This window comes from Blastomyces dermatitidis (assembly GCF_000003525.1).
Source record: "Blastomyces dermatitidis ER-3 genomic scaffold supercont1.15, whole genome shotgun sequence".
Taxonomy (NCBI): domain Eukaryota; kingdom Fungi; phylum Ascomycota; class Eurotiomycetes; order Onygenales; family Ajellomycetaceae; genus Blastomyces; species Blastomyces dermatitidis.
Window position 1 is genome coordinate 872946 of NW_025544788.1, and position 20383 is coordinate 893328.

Below are 20383 nucleotides of genomic sequence, written 5' to 3' on the forward strand. Positions count from 1 at the left end.
CAACCTTGGAAACTCCAATCGCCCGATTCTTGAGCAGTTTCTCGGGTTTGGCCCACCTATCATCGCACCCAACGCTGCATTGGGCCCATGGTTTCTTTCCCGCGCTTTCTGATGTCACCTAGATGGGCCACGGTCCAAATCCAACCAATTTTTCGGGGCTAGTGGGAGCCATAAACCCAAACCCACAAGGAGAAGTGCAAAACTGGTTAACTAGCGGCAGTGATAGTCTGTCTCATAAGCTTATCAGTCGGTTGATTTAAGAGGCCAGAAAAAGCAAAAAGATGCGATCTCCAGGGGTCGGGATGCAGTTAGGGTTAGGGCTTGGTCGGAAATAAGCTTGGCGCGTATTCAATACGGCCAGCATACATGTCTAGGCGGAGAGTTACCGTAATACCAAAACATGCAGCCTGGAGCTTCCATTTCTCCTGAAGACTGTGGACCTGCGATTTTTCTATCGTGTTTGCGGCACCGAACGAACCAGCCTGCGAAGGGCCGTTTCTCGTAGCAAAGGGCTCAGCTTGGTGTGCTCGAGTCGAGTTCTCTTCCGCACATACTTGTTCCAGACAAGTATGCAATTCCTTACACTGCCATGGACGCTTCCCCACATACGCTAGACACATTTGTACTGTCCAGCACCTCTTGCCATCGCCCGACTGTCCAGACCCGGCAAGATATCAGTTTCCTATTACCTAATAGTCTATTTCTTCAAGTTTTTGGGCAATGTGTGCCGTCCAACGGATGGAACTGCGGATGCGGCTGAATCATAATGTCAGTTGACATTGCTCCATTCCATTGCCCCTCAATTATTGAAGGCAACGAACTGATTCCGCTTTCAGTGCGAGGATCCGTGCCAATCATGGCGCAGAGATGGGTGATAGACTGATAAGATGGCGTTGTTGAAAATTCCCTTCGCTGTACGAGTGGCAAGTCCTGCTGTTGTGGGGGGGCTTAATATAATTCTACTTTGATACTGCTGAATGGCCACGCATATTTCGGCAGCTGGGCATCGATCCCCCAACATGTTTGCTGCGGCATTGCTCTGGTTATACATAAGATCCCGGCTTGAAGCTGAATTTTAGCTTCTAGTGTGGTTACCGATGCGAGTCTCTGGCGTGTTTACAGCGTCAAAACCGGGGATATTCTTTATTGGAGGGTGTCCGTCAAACTCGTTTCTCGATTTCGAAAAGGGCGCCTTTCCGCAATCAGTGAATATTGTCGTCCAGTCCTGGCTTAAATACTATCTGACATCTTTTGCGTGTTGAAAATGGAACCGGCTCCAATTCTTGGATTGTGGCCGGTATGTTTGAATCACGGCTTCTTTCGGGATTGGTCACAGATGAAATAAAAACATATCCCGAGCTTTGCATTCGTGGTGAGACTGAGTGAAAGCTGGGGCTTCTCCAGCTAAAATATTGTGAGGCAATCGGCAAATTGTCTGTATATGGAAATTCCACATTTTGACATACGGGATATGCATCGCCTTGGTGTCCTTAGTGGTCAATAGTCGTCTCGAAGATTCGGGAAAGCAATCCTGCCAATATCAATGACTGTAGTTCTCAGCTTCCCCCACCATAAAAAAAGAAATGGCCATTTTTACCCACGAAATTGGCGGGCCTTGTCCTGCTACCAATGGCATAAAAATTTCCTATCCACTGCTAATGTCTGTCCCCCATCACCCTTCTTTGATATAGCTTATCTGGTGTTACACCCGGTGCTGTGGAACATGTCTATGCAATGAAACGCATGCAACATTGTTTTCAATGGCAATGGCCAGATTGATTTGATGTTCGACCTAGTCGTTTGGCTCATTATTCTCTATTTTTCCTTCGTCTCCCTTTTAGAGAACATATGTGTTTTAACGGGACACGCGTCGATGTTGGACGGCAGGTTTCTGGAGCCCGCACCAAGGCGAATGCAACAAAGGCAGTCTGTTCGACTGCGGATTGTTTCTCCTTTGTTTTTAGTGTAGGCCAGTCGGCGACACTGTCCTTAAGATACCCCCTTAAGGCTCAAGGAAACGGAACTAGGTGATCCGAGGGGACCAACTTCGGCCTCGATTCTCCCGCGGCAAAGTACTTTGCGTAACCACCAGTTTTCCAAGCATAATATATCATGGCTCAAAGCGCACGGTTGGTTGTCCATATACCAACGCGATACGGAACAGCTAGGCAAAATCTGTGAGAGCTATGGCGGGCGTGTTCTAATAGGTTCCCTTCCAATCCGCTAGCAGAAAGGCCGACGCGAACGCATCATCGTAGACCAGGATCCAGGGAATGTGGGCCACTTCTTCTACAACTATATCTGGACGATTGGATTCTCTTCTGAGGGGAGAAAAAGTGGAAAATAGCCCGCTAACCAGAATGCACTATAGTTCACTTATCTAACAGAATCCTCTAGGTTGGTATTCTATGAGTTCCTTTCATTGTCCCTATCCGTGAGAATAGGGTATGTGCATTATTCTATAGGGTTTGGGTTTTGGGGTTTATGGGCACTTCCTGCGAAGCCCATGGAGCCTGTTCCAACGGGCTGGGAACTCAGAAACCTTTCAGACGTTTGTTGGCGGGATCATCGTCCTTGGTTGGTTGCACGCAGATTGCCTGCTAGAGGCCTGGTGAAGTTTTGGAGGCTTCGAGTTGGTCATCTTTCTCCAAGGGGATGTCCATGATCTAGATTGGACAATAAGGCGTTTGATGTAGAGTCTAGTTATTTGGGACATATGGTGTAAAATATATGACAGCTATGATCATAGCTGGGAAACGAAATGGTATAGAGAGGTTAGAGGAGAATGTAGCGTTGAGCATAGTATGAATATCTTGGGTTTATGAACCGTGAAAAGATTCGCTCGCTTTATGGCAAGTAAGCCGTAAGCCGCTGGGAATTTAGTGAAAATCTAACTAGTGACGGGTCGAAGGGGTAAAAATAAGGGAGGTATGAGTTCTAGAACCACCATAGATTCCCAAGCACAACCAATCCGCACTAATAATATAAAATCTATGTGCATACGGTAGGACGACGTGGAGATCATCGAGTGAAATCTACTTTTGTTTTGCTTTGCGAAGTAGAAACACGCTCAATGAGCCGATCGAAGGCGGAAAAAATAATAGGATAGACCTTGAATATATATAAATTAGAAACTGGTCATAAAAGATAAAACCTCTTTCTAGATAAAATTTTTAGACAGTCAAAAATCTTGTCTCCCCCTCTTTCAGCTTCCCAGCGCCAATAAGCCCCTTCACAACTTCACCGTAAGTGGACTTGACAGAAGCCGCATCCTTGCCGGCAGCCGCAAGCTTCGAAGCAAGCGCAGCAAGTTCCCCGTTGCTAATCTTGCTAATAATTAGGTCAACATCATTCAGCACACCATCCACTTGCGCCGCAGTGGCATCCCCTCCCTCAGCAAAATAATTCACATCCTTAACGCTGCCTTTAAGCACCCGCTTATTTTTCTTCGCAGCGTTCTTCTCAGCCTCCCTGGCCTTCTTGCCTTCTAGCTTCTCAGCCTTGGCAGCCTCCTCTGCTTCCTTCTTCCGCTGCTCCTCCTCCAGGCGGGCCTTCTCCTTCTCCTCAGCTAGGCGCTTCGCTTCGGCCTCCTTCTCGAGCCTGCGCTTGTCCTTGTGGGCACGCTCCGCCTTACGGAACTTCTTAATTCGCTCATCAGCAGCAAGAGCGTCGTCTACAAGTCTGCGCAGACGGGCAGTGTCCTCCGTCTTCTTCTTCCGGCGGGCATTGGCGTTCTTGCGCTCGATGTGGCGTTTGTGGTCGCGGTTCTCGTTGTCATCGGGGACGTCCTCATCTTCATATTCGAATGATCTCCAGCTGTCGAAGTTGTACCAGAAGTTATAGAATTCTTCGACCTCTTCCTTTGTGCTGTTTTCATCGCCAAGTTTAGGGACTGGTTGGGTCTTGGAGAATCTGCCCTCTGATTCGAAGACAGGAGACCAGAGCTTGAAGAAATTGCCCTTCTTTTTGCCGGGTGGGGGTACATTGGCAAGTTCGTCGACGGAATCGAATTGACGGCGTTTGACAGGGTCAAGCAGAATTTCGGTAGCCTTCTGAATACACTTAAAGAAACTGTCGTTCTCGTCGGCGTTGCCTGACGCGGCCTTCTTATCCGGATGATGACGGAGGACCTTCTTGCGGTGAGCGCGTTTAATTTGCTCGTCTGTGGCACGGTATCGGTGTTTGCTCAACCCGAGGACAGCATAGTGATCTTGGCCCTACTTATATAGTTAGAATCCAGGCTGTAATTGAATAAAGGGAAATGCTGTAAGAAGTAATACCTTCCAATCCTTGGCGTCCCGCTGAAGCATAATAGGATCCTCGGGTTCACTGATTTCGTCAACTTCCTCTTCCTCAATCTTCTTCACATTTTCCTGGGCCTGGATTCTGTCATCCTCAGAGAACGTCCGGTGGTGGCGCTTCTGTTAATGGGGGATTTTCAGTTAGTTCCGCAACAAAATCACAGCAAGAAAAGAAAGTTATAAAGGCAAACAGGTAAATGACAAAATAACGTACTCTTCGGGCATGAGCCAAAAAGTGCGGTCCAACAGGCTCGACATTGCGCTGCGTAGCGCTAGAGAGCGAGCCGATGACTTTGAAGTCTTTCTCTGCACTCCAGCCCTCTGGGAGGGCGGGAAGAGGCAGGTGTACAATCTCAGCAGTAGCCATCCCGTGTCAGCTTCAATTCGTATATAATATCTAGAGCTTGTCTATAGATATTAGGTAGATATGAGAGTTGCGACAACCGAAGCGAGGACTAAAAAGCTGGAAAAAAAAAATGATGCAGATTTGTTTAGGCGAGACCAGATAACGCTAAACCTGTTTGGGACGTAGAAGTCAATCCCCGGCTGCAATCCTGGACTTTTTTAACATCTCCAAGTTGAACTTATAGATTCATTTGAATGATTCCGGGGGGGCTAAACTACGCCAATAATGATTTTAATCTGGTGATTCTTGGCCATTTCTAGCCTTTTATGCATTAACGCCTATTACACCCGCTATCTATTATTCACCGAGGATATACATAGCGAAAAGTAATATATAACTCCCGATCATGGCTGCAACACCCGTCCCCACCGCTCTAGGCGCCTACCGCCTCCTCCTCCGGGCAACTCGCATTGCCTTCCACGGTAACATAACCCCCCCAGCTGTATATGTAACTCACTATCTACCCTCTAGCTTAACTAACATCCAAGCCCCCCCACAGGTGACTTTACAACCCTCCATGCTGCTCGCGCTGAAGCGCGAAAACAGTTCGACCAACACCGCGAACTGGGTGTGGATACACCCATGCGCATCCAGCATGCAGTCGAGACGGCAGAGATATTGAGGACGAATGTTGTGCAGGGGATTAAAGTTTCTGATGCTGGGGAGGATACGGATCGATATGGTATGTTATATATTTCTGTTCGTATCGTATGCTGTTGGGGGGATTGGGGTTTTCTCGGGTTGCTTGCCGTGAGTTGGTTGCGGTGTGCTGACGAGGACCATGGAAGTAAGGAAAGGAAGGAAAAGAGGTGAATAGTATGCTGACGTATTGACGTGTTGACGTTGTAGAATTGCGAATCCACGAACACATCGAGCGCGGTGATAATGATACCATTAAGACGGCGGGGAAAAATAAGAAAGTTAAGGTCGCGGTTGGGAAGACGTGTTCGAACACGCAGTCGTGAGAACCGGTGGCCTAATACATAAATATGAGTTACGGATGTTAATCGAGGGAGGAACTCGGAAGAATCCCTGATACATAGTCGCACCGGGCGTGGTCTTGGACGGCAGGTAAGGTATTTCTGGAAACGAGATGTATGTCACTGGGCCTTTGACTGATGGGAGTTTGGAGGTTGGATATACCCTAATCATGATACAGATACGGTGGGGATGGCCGGGATTTTTGTACACTAATTTTTGAGGGTATCTGTCTGTTACATTTGAGCGAGAGTGCGATGTGTAAGATATGCATAGAAAAACGACAACGGCACCCGCTTGTATATAATTTACACAAAAAGGAAAAGATTACACATTTCCCATGATCCCAAAATCCAACCGATGAAAGCAAGAAAAGTATTGACAAACGCCAAATAACCCATGAAAAGCCGCTCATAGTGATATCAATCGCCCGCCAAACTAGCATACTGCACATCCCCACTCCCCGGTGGTGGGGCGACGGCATACGACGGTTGCTTCCGTTCCTCCTGCCCAACTGCTCCAGCGTTCCCACCCTGAGCAGCTTCATTAGCAGCCTTACCCGCACCACCTGCGCCCGTGTTCCTCTTAGGAGCAACCGCCGTACGTCCCTGCCGTGCATATCGCATCCTCTCCTCCCTCTCCATATTATCCAAGGGCCGCGGTTTACCCCACTGTACACGCAATGGACAGCCCTGTATCACTGCTTTGCCTTGACAATGGTTCGCTGCTTTTTCCGCAGCCTCCCTCGTGGCATAGTTGACAAAGGCGCAGTGTGAGCGGTGGGAGCAGATGAGGGAGCGCAGGGTTCCGAATTCGGTGAAGAAGGTGCGGAGGGCGTGTTCGGGGAGGTCGTCTTCGACGCCGGTGATGAAGAGGGAGGTTATGTTGGGGTCATCGGGCGGGAGGATGTCTTGAGGCCCTGGGGGAAGTTGGGCGACGCTAGGGAATCCTCGTCCACCACCACGACCGCGCCCACGCCGCATCCCCGCCCCTCTTCCACAACCATGCGGCCCACCACGTCTAATATCGCTGGTTCGAATGGGTCCTGGCGTAGATCCTCCCGTGCTTGGCCCTGGTCCGTATCCTATTTGTCTCTGTCCTGAGCCTTCCCTCCCCTGCTGCTCTTCGTTCTCCCTGTTGCTGTTATCCATCCTTCGCTGTCGCTTGTAGTACGGTTCGCTATTCGCCAGTCTTCGTAACAAGTCTCTAGCCTTCTCATCGGTCTTAGCATATTCCTCCACAGCCCCTCTTCCTTCCTCGATCTCCTTCTCGTGTTCCTGCGCGTAGTATTCTCTGTTTATTGAGCTCTGTGGACCGGGAGCCACCATCTTCAACGCCGCGTCTCGAACAACGATGGGCAAGCCGAAGGAGAGATCTAACATGCAGCACTGGCAGCAGTTCTTCAACCGGGCGCATGTTAGGCAAATGTTTGTCCGTTTTGTGCGTGCTGTGCGGTCTGGTTTCCACTGGAACATCGTCATTGGGCGAGTACATATTTTGCATTCAGCAGCGTAGTCCTCCTTGAGCATTTGGACGTAAGGGTTGTCGGGCAGGCATGATTCGCAGACGGAGGGGAAGTCTGTTGTTTCCCAGCCGGAGCGGTTGATATCTTGTTTTATTTGAGGAGGAGGCATGGTAGGCGTCTCCTGCACTTATCTTGTCGTAGTTGATATAGTTGTTGTCATAAGGCACTCCTCGTTTGTATGGCAAATGATTCCGATATTTCACTTTACCGCATTTGGAATTTGGAAGGTGGAATGTCTTGGCAAGATCACATGGATTGCTGAGTCAATGATGACTAATTTCGGGATGGAAGAACAACTTTATCCGGGTCCAATATTATGAATGCCGACCTTTTATTGGCTAATGACAATGTGGCGTCACCCAATTCTGGCCAGATCCGATAAACCAGGGCTAGTGTTAATCCACATACAGCTTAGTGCCAACTCTTTTGTGAAGGGCTGCATAGTTTATCAAGCTCTGATTGGCCATGAGCGCTTCATGATTTCCCTGTTCACCCATCCGCTATTCCATATCCGGTCTAGTGTGTTCCCCCTGTTCCTACTGCGTAAACCCGGCAATTTTCCTTTGGTGGCCGAAAGAAGATTTTGGGGATATTATTGTTTTCAGGGTTTCGAAGTTCGAAATAACTTCCAGCGTTCTCAACACCTCATCCCGTTCCCCTGAAGCGCAGTTCTCGCTTATATACTCCGTACTTATACAAAGTACAGTTTCAGGGTTCCAGATACTATTGAGTGTGTTTGCCGTTCAATTGGCTTCTTCCAACTCCGTTTGTATCACCTTCCTGGAAACCCATCCAAACGCTCTTCCTCTCCCCCCTTTCCTCTCCACTCACTCTTACTACTCCATATCAAGCGAAATGGCACCGTCAGCTCTCGAGGCTGAGGACCACAAGCGCGATGCTGCTTTCAATAAGGCTCTTCATGGCTCATCAGCAAAGAGACGTGGTGGCCTGGCTGCCATGAGCGCCAAAGACCATACGGCGCAAAAGGCCGCCGTTGAGGAGTACTTCAAACACTGGGACAAGAAATCATCCGCAGAAGAGACGGAAGAAATAAGACAGGTTAGTCTAGAAAATTCTGTCTCTTGGGAGCAAATTCTAACATGGCCCTTTAGGCACGAAGAGCGGAATATGCTACGCTTACTCGACAGTAAGTACCACCTGGTTTGAAGACTCAACACGAACGACCAACAAAAGAGACGAGGGAAAAAGGAAGCCAAAGAAAATATGCGCAGACATTGTTACTTATGCTAAAATACAATCACTCAATTATAGCTACTACAATCTTGCCACCGATTTCTATGAGTATGGCTGGGGCTCATCCTTCCATTTCTGTCGGTTTGCCTACGGAGAGCCTTTCCGCCAGGCCATCGCCAGACACGAACATTACCTCGCCCACCAGATCGGCCTTCGGGAGGACCAACTTGTTCTTGACGTGGGCTGCGGTGTTGGTGGTCCTGCCAGAGAAATTGTCAAATTTGCCGGTGTCAACGTCATCGGCCTGAACAACAACGACTACCAGATCGATCGCGCCACCCACTACGCTGCAAAGGAGGGTCTGTCACATAAGCTTCGCTTCACGAAGGGCGATTTCATGCAGATGTCCTTCGAGCCGGAGACTTTTGACGCTGTCTATGCCATCGAAGCTACCGTCCATGCCCCATCGCTGGAGGGTGTCTATAGCCAAATCTACCGCGTCTTGAAACCCGGTGGCACATTTGGTGTCTACGAATGGGTCATGACGGACAAGTACGACAACGACAACCCGGAGCACCGCGAGATCCGTCTGGGGATTGAGCAAGGTGACGGCATCTCCAATATGGTCAAGGCAGAAGTTGCCCTGGCGGCCATCAAAGCGGCTGGGTTTGAACTTGTGCACGCTGAAGATCTAGCTGACCGGCCCGATGACATCCCCTGGTACTACCCGCTGGCTGGATCGTGGAAACATATGTCCTCAATGGGAGACTTTTTCACCATTCTACGTATGACCTGGTGGGGTCGTGCGATCGTGCACCGTTTTGTCGGTGGGCTTGAGAAAGTTGGCATCATGCCTCATGGCGCCCAGAAGACTGGTGACAGCCTGGCATATGCAGCTGACTGTTTGGTCAAAGGTGGTGAGAAGAAGTTGTTCACGCCCATGTTTTTGATGGTTGGACGCAAGCCCGAAAATAAAAAGTAAACATCTCGTTTATTCTGTGGGAATGGATTTGAGAAATTTGGAGTAATGTGCGTTTGCGGAGTAGTACTTTGTTTACTCTTCTTCTAATATTTAACTTTCTTTCTTCTTCCTTACATTACCCTTCTTCCGCCACCACATCCCCTTATTCTCACCTTGCGAGTCATGCTTATATAGACAGGCCCTTACTATGTCATTTTCCCCACCTTCTAGACAAAGAGGGGCTAATTAATTCTGTATCATTGTATTTCTCTGTTATGAGGTTCTGTTCTTTTGTGTCGCATTTTTGCTCGTCTTCACATGTCATTTTGCCATTTGTTTACTTATTTTGCTTTGAAATGTTAAATATAATAGCTCTGTACATTGCTACCTTGGACCTATTTCTGAGCACTGGGGGTAGAGCCCATCTATTTCAAGTTGACACTCCATGGTCCAGACGCATATGAGGTTTGAAATTCCTGATGTTGATATCTTAAGTCAGGCGCACACCCCGACCTGGTGTTGCTAATAAGCTCCAAGCAGGGTGTCCCAGAGCGACCGGTCCAATATATGCTTTCCAACTTTCCTCGGGCTATAGATTATGGATACCTTCCAACTTTTCGTTTCATCGTCATCTCATCACTCTTTACGTTGATGAAGCAAGACGACAGATTACCTAGCACACACAACTTGATTTACTAACCCTATCTAACACTTCCTAACATTACCATTGTGTTTACGATACCCAACATGCACAGCTTCTCTTCCATTTTCCAACCTAGCTCATTCTTGCCTATCGGATGTCGAAGTTCTGGCCCTTGATTTTATTCCTCTGCTTGTACACCAAGGCCTCCCCGTCCATCATACCATGCACATAACATTCTCCGATCAATTCATAACTAACAGGTCCGCTCTCAGAGCCTGATTTGCAGTTCTGACAACCACAGCCGCAACCATTTTCCAAAACACCACAGCAACCCCGTTTACCCCTATCTCTCTCGCGAAGCAAGACGGGAACGTTGCATCCATATAGAATGCACACCTTGTCTCCCTTCTTCGCCCTCATGGGAACAAGACACAGTGATTCTTGTGCTCGTATTTTCGCTAGAACTGCGAGTCTGTGTGACCAGACAGTGCATTGTACTCGTTCTAAATACTGCTACACGAATTTTGGGCATTCATATACAACTACCTCCTTAATATCGAGATCTCCACCTGACGTTCTGAGGCAAAAGGCATCCTGACACGCCTTTCGCCAATGCCGCGGTGGTTTGTGGCTTGAAAAATCCCGATTCCCAACCAATGTCCTCCAGAAAGTCTCCGGAGGTGGCGAGCTTGAGTTGTCCCAGCCGGCAATAGTGTTCCAGTCAGATGGAATAACCCCAGCGCGTGCGGCTGATCCCTTTTTCCGTACTGCGTCCAGCACAAATCCTTGAACGTTGAGGCTTTCGTTCACATCTGGGTCAAATTTCCAGTCGGCGGGGATACTATGTGCAGCCCTGTAAAGATTCGGGCTAGGCCAGGGCTTACCCACTAGGGGATCAGCATTAACCCGACGATAAACCCCATGTCTTTCCGTGGCAAAGGGATTGTCCGAAACAGGCCGCATCCAAGAAGGTAGATTCAAGCCAGCAGGCGCCCAGGGTCGACACAGCATGTCCAGTGAGTCCGACCGAGTAAATATGAATCTTAGAACATTTTTATACACATCCAGGACGCTTTTATTATAGTCAACTGGAATTCTATTTTTTCGCTGCTTGGCCTGGAGTGATCTCGCAATTTTTATCGCTAGGACTTCTCTCGGTTCTACTGAGTCTGTTCTTGAGCTTCGGTCCGAGTCACCCCTTGGGCTTTGATTTGAGTCAACGGATCCTTGGGTGGATGGGATGTGTAGATGGATTGGAGGAGGTCCGAGGTTCTTTTCGGGTAGCATGGTGTTCTGGGTCAGTGGCCCATTTTCACGGCCATGGCCATTGATCTGGTCAGATATCATCGCCGGTTCATCCATAATATCGGGGCTAACGAAAATATGCGGGATCGGATAGTGCTGGTCCAATCACTTCCGACTTCCAGCATTGTATGTAATATCTGAAAGCGCTCTTTTACTCCCTTCCACGGACTCAAACTGCACAACAACACCAGGTAATACATCCGAGTTGTTCGTTGGTGATATCGGATACTCCGCGCATCCAGAGGGTCCTGAGACCAAGCTTTGATCATCGGAAGCTATGACTTTCCGCTTTTGAAGCCCGGGCGGGCATCACGAGCTAACCATAAAATCGCATAGAGGACGTCTCGAGGGTCTGATGCCTCGAATGCAGACAAAGAGGACATGAGCTCTTCGAGGGAAAGGAGTCGCTCGAGGATCTGCCCCTGCTCTGACTTCCTGAACATATTATCAGAAGCATCTATCAATCGGGCGGCGGCCGATTGACTAACATCTCCGTGACAATCCGGATGATTACAATAATCACTCGACTTTCTCAAGAGTTGCTGAACATTCTCTTTGCTGTGGACGAGAAGGGAGATCGCGTTAGCGGACTCCTCCCATTCCACGCATTCCCTCCCACAATACACGGTAGCTTTCTTTGCCAGGGCTATCTCTTGGATAATCCATCGCCGACTAAACCAAGGCCGCCTTATCAAGGCAGACAGTGAAATCCACTCCTTCAATAACGATGGTTTTAAGCGACTTCGAATAAATTCCATAGCTCTACTACTTTCATCCGTCTCTTCGCCGAGCCATACACACACATTATCGGCAGTATCAAAGATTCGAAACATCATGCTTACTCGCGTGCTTTTCTCTTCTTGGTTCGCCTGATCCACATAGAGTGCATCCACCCACAAGTATCTAGGCGAACTCGGGAGTCGAAATCGTAACAATGCTGCTTTGAGATTCGGCCTTATTTCCATCGGATGCGATTTGCTACCTTCGAGGATTTTAATCTGGCAGTTCTGCCCCTTGGGGCCCCAGGTGTAAGACGTAGGGCTCTGGAGTAGGCGCCCGGACCCCATAGCCGAAGCGATTAGGTTCTGGGTCATCGTCGGTGGGGAAGGAGCGCCTTAGCAGATCGCATTCGAGTTCAGCATTCCCTGTTCCTCCATGGAGTCGTAATAATCGAAATTCTCCTCGCCGTAAAGGTAACTGTCTGCGTAGTCGTATGACGCCATGTGTGGTTATCGCAATTTGTTCGAGGAACAATTGCTGATAGTGTTTTAGTTTCGTCTTTTCGCTTCTGCTGGAAGTAGTTAGCCTGGAGAGCCCTGAGCTACAAAAGTGTATTATGCACATGGGCTCGGGGATATCGTAGACTTGACAAACGCCCGTCGCATTGTCAATAAAACGCTAGAGTGCGAAAGGCACAGCATAGCCTGTATAGCGTTCTGTGGGCTGATTTATGTTCATAGAATCATAAGAGCCGCAAGGCGGCTGGAACTTAGATATCTGCGCACGCCATCTCTAGGCGCTTGATAAGCCAGATTGACTAGACCCTATCTTTCTCTCCAAGCAGATCTCGATATGCCTCCCTCGGATTCCGGCCCGCGCGTGGCGAAGTTCGCAAGCCCGGTGAGGCGGCCGAGACATCCAGGTCTTCACCAATCGAACGTGCAGAAGAGTGTTCCGAACGTATTTACATCTTACTCGCTGGTGGGAATTGGGTTAATTTGACAAAGAGTCAGATCGCCGTAGATTGGCCGAAATGGTCGTGTCTCAAATATGCTGTGGTCCCTGACCCTCATCCGAACATGTTCATCCCGCGCCTGTTACGCAGCCCGAGAAGGCTGTTGAAATGCTTGCCAACAAAATATCCAGTTCACTAATAACGGATTCGAACAGTTTGAAATTTATCCCCGCTCCTGGAACTTTCTGCAGATTTCTGGGGTGGCGCTAAACGTCGCGGGCCTTGTGGCCATTGCAGAAGTTTCCGTTCTCGCCAAACGGACAACTCTTCTCGACATACTCGTCCTTTGCCCTGGCATCCATCGACAACAGTCGGCAACTGAACTCCACAATGGCGAGGCACCAGCAGTCGCCGCGCTGACATCTGGACATGTATTCCGTGTTGAAAATCCTGCCACGGTACTCTTCCTGCAGAAGATGGGCGTTACCGGTCATCTCACCTATCTAAAAGTAACCCCAACCTTGGAAACAAATACTAAACTCAGTCGGACATTGACCCTTACATCCTTTAGTTTCTCGAGCGTTCCATACTTCCTTTACCCCATTACGTCCCTAGCGGTGCTAGTAGTCCTAATTATTGCGCGGGACTGGTGGGGTCTCCGTCCTGCTCGCATTAGTTTTCGCTCGCCTCTGCAATGTGCTCGTCATCCACCGACGAAGTACGATTGGCTGGAAAGGCGCCTCCGAGCCTTGTGTTCAGGGCGATCTGCTCATTCTCCTTAGCCAAGATCGCTGGATTAGACTTCAGGGCGCGGTGGAATGGCTTAAAGGCAGTGACGTCTGGTCAATGGTTGCGCGACTGCTCTTTTCTCGAAGACTCGGCCACCGCGTTCGCGACATTGCTTGTGTACACTGACGTCGCGCTCGTCAGTAATGTCAGCAAATCGGGACAGATTTTAATTCTAGCGCTTTTTGTCTTCTCAACTACACTACTAGCCTCGGCCAATGCAATGACGTCAGAACTCCACATGCATGGCAGGAGAATCTCTGCGATGGAGAAGTCAATAAAGTATGACAGAAGGTTGGACATGGCCAATGACCTTATTCGCGAGACGAAGCGGGACGATTGGGCGTTGCTGTCCGCCAGTCTGAAGACGCGTCAACAAGCACGGCGGACGACGCAGTTTGTCTATGATGATGTTCACGATAGTCCGATAGCTAGGGGAGGTGGCTCTATTATCACGGGGAGCTCCAGGAGGGACGGGACCGTAGTCAGATGCCATTGGTATGACCCTCCACGATTCTTACAGAGCTTGGCCATTAGCCTTTGCAATTGGGTGTCTCCCGAGTGTTTCATTGCGTTTAATGGTTTGACGAGATTAAGTCCCAGTTTCAATCAATTTTATAGCTGCGAATGATTAGAAAAGTTTAACATGGCTCTAAAATGAACCTTGATTATGATCAGATAGTTGCTCACCTTTACAATACATGCACAGAGTATCATTTCACAAATGGAACACTCAACTGTGTATCAAAAGTTTATTTACGTATTAGTCTGTAATAGGGGCGGGTTCGTTGGGCATCGTGGCCCAGCACGTCGTACCATTCTTTTGACAGCGAACAGGACAGGGTAAGATGATGATAAAGGTATCATGCAGTACCTGTGGACACTTTCCAAATCGGCTAATATGTGAAAGCCCTAGCAGCATGATTGCAACCACCAAAAAAAATAAAAAATAAAAATAAAAAATAAAAGGCGGCCAGAGTAGATTTCTTCATGGCAACATCAAGAAATACGCGGTACAATATTGAAGTCAGTTATTCATGCGGAAGGGCTGGTATCAGCTGCCAAATCATTTTCGACTGTAGCCCACATTGAGAGGCCCAAATACCCCCCCCGGGGAACACTAGAAGGCCTCCCAGTTCACGTCTCGATATTACCGCAGACACAAGAGGAATTGTAAGAAAAAGCCGAGAGTAAATAGAATCTCCTGTCGATGAACCATGATCAGCAAGCCACTTCGCAACGTCCTCATCGAGGTCCGGCTCATACAACCACCCCAATTGGCCGCCTTCTCCGCTTGTTGCTGAATCGTCAGTCCAGATTGCACCTGGCGGAAGGTTGGCTTGTTCTGCAGGGGGTAAATGCTTCGGGTTCATTTGCTGGGTAAGCTCTAGGATTTTATCGATCTGGCGCTGGCGGTAGTCCTGCCAAAATTTCAAAGCCTCCACAAGAGGCGTCTGAGGAGATAGGTTCTGAGAGAAGTAAAGCTAGCATATTCACGTCTTCGAACGCTTGGTTAACCCCCTGGCCGGCTGTGGGTGGAATAACATGTGCAGCGTCGCCCAATACGATAACCCTGTCGGTGGAGCTGGCCCACTTGCTTGAACTTCGGGATCCCATAGAACGGCCAGATGCCCATGTTCTCAACGCGTGCATTCTCTAGTGCCGATTGGACGATATCGGGCCAGTTGGACTAATTATCTCGTAGCATGTCCAGTAGTCCTTGCTTGTCCGCTGCCAGAGCATCCCAGCCTTCCTTATCCTTCTCGGGGAAACGCTGCTGTGCACCAATGAGGACATGAGAGCCGTCAACCTCCTGCCTCCTGCAGTACCATCAAAAATGCATCAACCTTGGACATAACAGTTGCAGGGAGGTGAAAGTTCTCGGGAATAAGAAATCCAGACCGAGAGCAGGCACTGTTAATAGCCATCAAACCAGAGTAACCAGGTTTCACGTCCGGAACGATATGTTTCCGGATAGCTGAATGAATGCCGTCAGCTCCCACCACGATATCGGAAGATTCGACCGATCCATCAGCAAATTCAATGGCGACTTCTTTCTCTGAGTCCTTGATGGCTTTCATGAATTGCTTGTTGATATTGTTGATATGGATCTATATCCCGTATTCCCGAAGCATCAACTTCATCTCATTAATGAGTGACTGACACATAATACGGAAGCCTCTGTAGCCGTACAACTTCTCAGAGCCAAAATGATAGACGTCTTTGATCGCTCCATCGTTGTCACTAAAGGCTAGAGTGTCAAAGTGATAACCCTTGTCGCGGACACGGTCGTATACACCCAGTTCATCGAGAATGTTGGGCGAGAGAGTTATTCCACCGCCGGTCTCATAAGATTCAGCGCGCTCTTCATACACGGTGCATGGTATGTTAACTTTCTGTAGTGCAAGTGAAAGACTTAAACCCTAATACGAACAGTTAGTCATGTCTGTCCCATGTTTCGAAAGGCGAGGGGTGGAAATTGCCATACAGAAAGACCCCCACCAACTATAGCAACGTGTTGAGGAAGCTCCATAACTGTGCTATGATCGGGAATGGTAAAGATTATTTATTGACAATATAAGCTTGAAGGGATCTGTTTTATCCGTCACGGCACCTCAAATATGTGGCCTGACTGAGCTCTGCTTAATCAGAACGAGAACTTGTCCAAGATCTCCTCAGTTTGTAGCTTAACATCTAACCAAATCTGTCCTCACAGAGAGGGGCCCTCGCCGTGGCTTGCGGAATCTGTGGTTTTGTATTCAATGCAGCCGAACCCAGACATCAAACGAGCGCATCCACGAAGTTGAATAACGCTTTGTTAGCAGAGTAAACCCGTCTCTGCAGTCTTATGTGCGGTTGTCGTGACATTCCGGGTGCCATAGGCTCGGAGTTAAGTTTATTGAACACGAAGAGGGCGGGTGGTGGCAGTTTAGTTCTAAATGACTGTGTTGCTAGTCAGGTCTCCCAGGGACGACAGCACAACCATTGCGTTTGTATGCATGAGTTTAGGGGAGGATGCAAGACATCCCACAGTTAATATAATGCTGTATATTGAAAGTGTCGTTATTCCAAAATTCCCGACAATATATTGCCAACAATTGCGTTGTATGTGGGGAGGCTTAAGGGGTGTCGTCGAGATTACCCAAAATGGACAGCACACAAGGACGTCGACATCCTCAACGCAATCTCAACGACACCAAAAAGTAATTCTGGACAATCCAACTCGCTCATTGTCATCGCTTGCAAGCCTACTTTGAATTATTTGCAGTGGTCAAATCTCTCTCTGTTTTCCAATCGGGCCGCTGAAAAATAAACCACTGCGATGGATGGTGGACAAAAATATATCCCCAGGGAAAAGCTTCAGGCCCTTACAACTCAGATCACTTACCAAGGAGTATGTGGCATTCCAAGTGCGCCCTTTTATAAGGGTGATACCTACGCTTTCAAGTTCACTGTGGATTGCCCGCTTGCCCTTTGCAATCTTCCAACCGGAAAGGCCGTCGACCATGGTGCTGAAAATCAATTCCTTCAGAGTGTGATGGCCGTCTATAACGAGGAGATTTTCTCTGCGCGTCGGTGGATATGTCAGGTTTGCGGGAAACCAGCAAAAGTACTATACCACGGTATGGTGCCGTTTCTATGTTCCGAACTGGGGCCATCGAGTGACTTTCAGCCATCGGTGTGGGACTCCGTCGTCCCTATTTGCACTACCGCTGGGGAGTGTGATTTTCAGGCGGAGGAGGTAGCCAAGCAATCATTTAGAGATGTGTTGCCAAAAGCCATCACCTGCTCTCAATATGGCTGTGAGAGCTGCGGAATTGTGAAAAATGTGAAGCGCTGCGCTGGCTGTAAGCGGATTTGGTAAGCTACTGCAGTTGCGGTTCCCCAGGCTCTCTGGTGCTAGAATTTCCTTTCTATTTGTTGTTGAAGTGAGAGAAATTTGACCATAGTGGCATGCTGCGAGATGTAGGTATTGCTCGAGGGCATGCCAATCTTCGGACTGGCCAAAGCACAAAAGAGCGTGCCGTCACGCACAAAAAGAGCGCGCGGATAACAAAAGAAACAACCGTATCACCCTTTCGTGTTTGTGAGTGTGTGAATCCGAGATGTCTTCAAAGAAAGCGAAGGTTAAGCCCTTCGGGGAATGGAAGGAAAGTCAAACCGAGTAGACAAGTGGTATTTTGAAACCTTTGTTGTCCGTATGCATATATATGTATCTTATTACTTAAACCATCTTTCCAAGACTCAAGAGTTTTAGTAGGCTCTACAGCTCAGCTATTTCATGTTTGATAAGGAACATATATCCTGCATAATTTATATATTAGCTTCAAGCTGCAATTTGAATGTATGGGAGGGACTGAATGCACCTATGGATGTTCGGTAAGAGGATATTAAACGATCTGAGAGTAAGTTGGAGATATCAATAAAGCTTGAAATCAGCCAGGCTGTGGAAACTAACTAGTTAACCACACACTCCTTTAGACCTCGGGCAAGCGCTTTTCCCCGCAATGATCTTTGGCAATATACGCAGTACATCAAGAGAGTGTAGACTGAGCTTGGTCTAGAGCATCGTCTCTGACCTCCTCTGCAACTCTAATAATATATGCGAGCCATGCTTCTCGTCCCTTTGTCCCCTGCCGACTGAGTAGTACCTTAGAGAAAACCCACCATTCATTCCCTGACAAAACATGTCATTATCCGTTGTGTGGCGCCATTCTGCAAAGCCAGAAACCTATGAAGAAGCACGTACTCAACGCCTGTTTAACCCCGCCATACCCAAAAGATATCCAGTAGCCATTGCATTCGCAAAAGCCGAGTCGGACATTGTTGACGCGGTAAAACTAGCTATTGAGAAAGGATGTCGAGTTTCAGTCCTCTCCGGCGGACATAGCTTTCCTGCCTGGAGCGTTCGCGATGATGCTATGCTACTAGACCTTGGAAATTATTCGAATACCTCCTTTGACGAAGAGACGGGGGTTGTCAGCGTTTCTCCAAGCACGACCGCTCGGGCTCTGAATGAGTACCTCACCGCGAGGGGTCGGATGTTCCAGGTTGGCCACTGTCCTGATGTAGGTATGGGGGGATTTCTTCTAGCGGGCGGGATGGGCTGGAATTGCAATGTATGCCTGGTTTCCCGGATATTATTCTTCATGGGGATGGACTGACTGGGTGGGAGCAGAACTGGGGCTGGTCATGCGAAAAAATACTCTCTATCGATGTGGTGACAGCTGGCGGGGCCCTAATTCGAGCAGACGCACGACAAAATAGCGACCTCTTTTGGGCTGCCAGAGGAGCGGGCCCTGGATTCCCTGGCGTGGTCACTCGATTTCACCTGCGGACTCGGCCGGCTATAAAAGAGGTGCGTTTATCGCGATATGTGTACGCGATGAAAGATTATCACGCTGCATTTTCATGGATACTGAAGGTATAAACCCTATTGATTGCACTGTAGCCCGATTCCATCCTTTGGAGCTCATTATATTGATATGAATTAGGTCCCATTTACTCCCGAAGACGGTATCGAAGCTATTGCCATTGGCAGCTATCCTCCAGGAGAAGAAGAGCCATGCCTTACAATTGCGCTTGTCGGCTTTGGCGAGGATAAGCATACTCTAGAGCAGGCATTGCAGAAGGCCGAAGACTCCCGCCCACCCGGTGCATTAACTCATTCTGTCGGCACAGAAACAAGCCTCAGCGAATTACTGGAGAGTAAAGCCGATGCCTATCCACACGGACACAGGTATTATGTTGATAATGCCTATCTCAAAAACGATGCGGATGTCGTCGCCGTTCTCGCGCAAGCGTTCACGACATTACCTACCAAGACGTCCCAAGTGTTCTGGACGGGGATGAAGCCTTGCAGCAGACGACAGCTACCGGACATGGCCCTTAGCCTCCAATCCGATCACTTCTTCGCACTTTACGGCATATGGAGTCATGAAAGTGAGGACTCAACATGTAAAGCCTGGGCCGGTGCTGTTATGAAGGGGATTGAACCACATTCTGTTGGAGCGTATGGGGGGGAGTTTGATTTTCAGGAACGGAGATCGGAGGTCTGGGGTATTGAGCAGACTAAGAAACTATCGGAAATTCAACGGCGATGGGATCCTGATGCTCGAATTTGTGGTTGCCTTGGGTTGGATGGGGCTTCGTGATTCTTCTAAAATCGGGATATCTGCTATACTTCCGGAATATGGTTAGACGGAAAATCGAAAATCTCCCTTCTTTAAAAACGGAAGCCAAGTATCACCAAGAACAACAGGCGGCAGGATTCTCTTGTGATCTTGGTAGCGCAAATTAATGGTTGTTTTAAAACAGATAGCTTGTCCCGTTGACTGGTTATTATATTCTACATCTCGAAACCCCTCTTCGCCCTCACAGCTCGGGCGTCTTAGGAATGTAATACCATAACTCATCACAGAGACAGTTTAGTTTTAATTGCTCTGTCGAGGCGCCAAAGCCTGATAGAGATCTTGCTGGGCGTTGTTTGTAAATGAATGGTGTCCCCCTATTTGACTTTATCTATTTGTTTATTTATATAATTTATTGTCGGATTGGGTGTCACGGATGAATATGTTGAAGACATATGAATCTTATCTGTATCAAGAT

The 20383-nt window shown here is 48.4% G+C and overlaps 10 protein-coding genes across 12 annotated transcripts; 5 read left to right on the forward strand and 5 right to left on the reverse strand.

Annotated features, from left to right (window-relative positions):
* Window positions 1-314: 314 nt before the first annotated feature.
* Window positions 315-620, reverse strand: BDCG_09430 (uncharacterized protein; the record flags this gene model as incomplete). Its single annotated transcript, XM_045425221.1, has 1 exon — window positions 315-620. The coding sequence occupies one exon, from the start codon at window positions 618-620 to the stop codon at window positions 315-317; it is 306 nt and encodes a 101-aa protein (XP_045273765.1).
* Window positions 621-2307: 1687 nt separating this feature from the next.
* Window positions 2308-4932, reverse strand: BDCG_09432 (DnaJ like subfamily C member 2). The gene is made up of 3 exons (XM_045425222.1): window positions 4516-4932; window positions 4281-4421; window positions 2308-4217 (listed from the first exon to the last, which is right to left on the reverse strand). The coding sequence occupies exons 1-3, from the start codon at window positions 4666-4668 to the stop codon at window positions 3174-3176; spliced, it is 1338 nt and encodes a 445-aa protein (XP_045273766.1). The 5' UTR covers window positions 4669-4932; the 3' UTR covers window positions 2308-3173.
* Window positions 4862-7401, forward strand: BDCG_09433 (mitochondrial zinc maintenance protein 1, mitochondrial). Its single transcript, XM_045425223.1, has 3 exons — window positions 4862-5129; window positions 5207-5389; window positions 5557-7401. Exons 1-3 carry the CDS (start codon window positions 5054-5056, stop codon window positions 5670-5672), a joined length of 375 nt encoding a protein of 124 aa, XP_045273767.1. The 5' UTR covers window positions 4862-5053; the 3' UTR covers window positions 5673-7401.
* Window positions 4939-7405, reverse strand: BDCG_09434 (pre-mRNA-splicing factor slt11). Its single transcript, XM_045425224.1, has one exon. It carries the CDS (start codon window positions 7317-7319, stop codon window positions 6108-6110), a length of 1212 nt encoding a protein of 403 aa, XP_045273768.1. The 5' UTR covers window positions 7320-7405; the 3' UTR covers window positions 4939-6107.
* Window positions 7406-7708: 303 nt separating this feature from the next.
* BDCG_09435 (sterol 24-C-methyltransferase) lies at window positions 7709-10248 on the forward strand. The gene is made up of 4 exons (XM_045425225.1): window positions 7709-8269; window positions 8323-8357; window positions 8483-9830; window positions 9903-10248. The coding sequence occupies exons 1-3, from the start codon at window positions 8066-8068 to the stop codon at window positions 9384-9386; spliced, it is 1143 nt and encodes a 380-aa protein (XP_045273769.1). The 5' UTR covers window positions 7709-8065; the 3' UTR covers window positions 9387-9830; window positions 9903-10248.
* A 273-nt stretch (window positions 10249-10521) lies between these two features.
* Window positions 10522-12750, reverse strand: BDCG_09436 (uncharacterized protein; the record flags this gene model as incomplete). Its single annotated transcript, XM_045425226.1, has 2 exons — window positions 11635-12750; window positions 10522-11380 (listed from the first exon to the last, which is right to left on the reverse strand). Exons 1-2 carry the CDS (start codon window positions 12405-12407, stop codon window positions 10522-10524), a joined length of 1632 nt encoding a protein of 543 aa, XP_045273770.1. The 5' UTR covers window positions 12408-12750.
* A 135-nt stretch (window positions 12751-12885) lies between these two features.
* On the forward strand, window positions 12886-14441 carry BDCG_09437 (uncharacterized protein; the record flags this gene model as incomplete). The annotated part of the gene is made up of 3 exons (XM_045425227.1): window positions 12886-12933; window positions 13204-13706; window positions 13748-14441. 3 exons carry the CDS (start codon window positions 12886-12888, stop codon window positions 14403-14405), a joined length of 1209 nt encoding a protein of 402 aa, XP_045273771.1. The 3' UTR covers window positions 14406-14441.
* Window positions 14442-14805: 364 nt separating this feature from the next.
* BDCG_09438 (salicylate hydroxylase) lies at window positions 14806-16307 on the reverse strand (the record flags this gene model as incomplete). The annotated part of the gene is made up of 5 exons (XM_045425228.1): window positions 14806-15243; window positions 15272-15430; window positions 15604-15848; window positions 15939-16197; window positions 16263-16307. 5 exons carry the CDS (start codon window positions 16305-16307, stop codon window positions 14806-14808), a joined length of 1146 nt encoding a protein of 381 aa, XP_045273772.1.
* On the forward strand, window positions 15723-18276 carry BDCG_09439. 3 transcript variants are annotated; one of them, XM_045425229.1, is made up of 4 exons: window positions 15723-16157; window positions 16211-17635; window positions 17745-18180; window positions 18257-18276. In XM_045425229.1, the coding sequence occupies exons 2-3, from the start codon at window positions 17097-17099 to the stop codon at window positions 17863-17865; spliced, it is 660 nt and encodes a 219-aa protein (XP_045282938.1). In that variant the 5' UTR covers window positions 15723-16157; window positions 16211-17096; the 3' UTR covers window positions 17866-18180; window positions 18257-18276. The 3 variants fall into 3 exon arrangements, with proteins under 3 accessions (XP_045282938.1, XP_045282939.1, XP_045282940.1); XM_045425230.1 differs by having other exon boundaries at window positions 16211-18180; XM_045425231.1 differs by having other exon boundaries at window positions 16215-18180.
* Window positions 18277-18462: 186 nt separating this feature from the next.
* BDCG_09440 (FAD binding domain-containing protein) lies at window positions 18463-19929 on the forward strand (the record flags this gene model as incomplete). The annotated part of the gene is made up of 3 exons (XM_045425232.1): window positions 18463-18843; window positions 18954-19199; window positions 19270-19929. 3 exons carry the CDS (start codon window positions 18463-18465, stop codon window positions 19927-19929), a joined length of 1287 nt encoding a protein of 428 aa, XP_045273773.1.
* Between the last annotated feature and the right edge of the window lie 454 nt (window positions 19930-20383).

What these genes read in the sequence shown, in the direction of transcription:
- BDCG_09432 (XM_045425222.1), bottom strand. Translation starts at nt 4,668, where the DNA reads ATGGCTACTGCTGAGATTGTACACCTGCCTCTTCCCGCCCTCCCAGAG. An exon ending in TTTTGGCTCATGCCCGAAGA is followed by an intron (nt 4,422 to 4,515) that starts GTACGTTATTTT and finishes CCCCATTAACAG; the next exon opens with AAGCGCCACCACCGGACGTT. An exon ending in GGGACGCCAAGGATTGGAAG is followed by an intron (nt 4,218 to 4,280) that starts GTATTACTTCTT and finishes CTATATAAGTAG; the next exon opens with GGCCAAGATCACTATGCTGT.
- BDCG_09433 (XM_045425223.1), top strand. Translation starts at nt 5,054, where the DNA reads ATGGCTGCAACACCCGTCCCCACCGCTCTAGGCGCCTACCGCCTCCTC. An exon ending in AACTCGCATTGCCTTCCACG is followed by an intron (nt 5,130 to 5,206) that starts GTAACATAACCC and finishes GCCCCCCCACAG; the next exon opens with GTGACTTTACAACCCTCCAT. An exon ending in GGAGGATACGGATCGATATG is followed by an intron (nt 5,390 to 5,556) that starts GTATGTTATATA and finishes TTGACGTTGTAG; the next exon opens with AATTGCGAATCCACGAACAC.
- BDCG_09434 (XM_045425224.1), bottom strand. Translation starts at nt 7,319, where the DNA reads ATGCCTCCTCCTCAAATAAAACAAGATATCAACCGCTCCGGCTGGGAA.
- BDCG_09435 (XM_045425225.1), top strand. Translation starts at nt 8,066, where the DNA reads ATGGCACCGTCAGCTCTCGAGGCTGAGGACCACAAGCGCGATGCTGCT. An exon ending in AGACGGAAGAAATAAGACAG is followed by an intron (nt 8,270 to 8,322) that starts GTTAGTCTAGAA and finishes ATGGCCCTTTAG; the next exon opens with GCACGAAGAGCGGAATATGC. An exon ending in TATGCTACGCTTACTCGACA is followed by an intron (nt 8,358 to 8,482) that starts GTAAGTACCACC and finishes ACTCAATTATAG; the next exon opens with CTACTACAATCTTGCCACCG.
- BDCG_09439 (XM_045425229.1), top strand. Translation starts at nt 17,097, where the DNA reads ATGGATGGTGGACAAAAATATATCCCCAGGGAAAAGCTTCAGGCCCTT. An exon ending in GCTGGCTGTAAGCGGATTTG is followed by an intron (nt 17,636 to 17,744) that starts GTAAGCTACTGC and finishes TGCGAGATGTAG; the next exon opens with GTATTGCTCGAGGGCATGCC.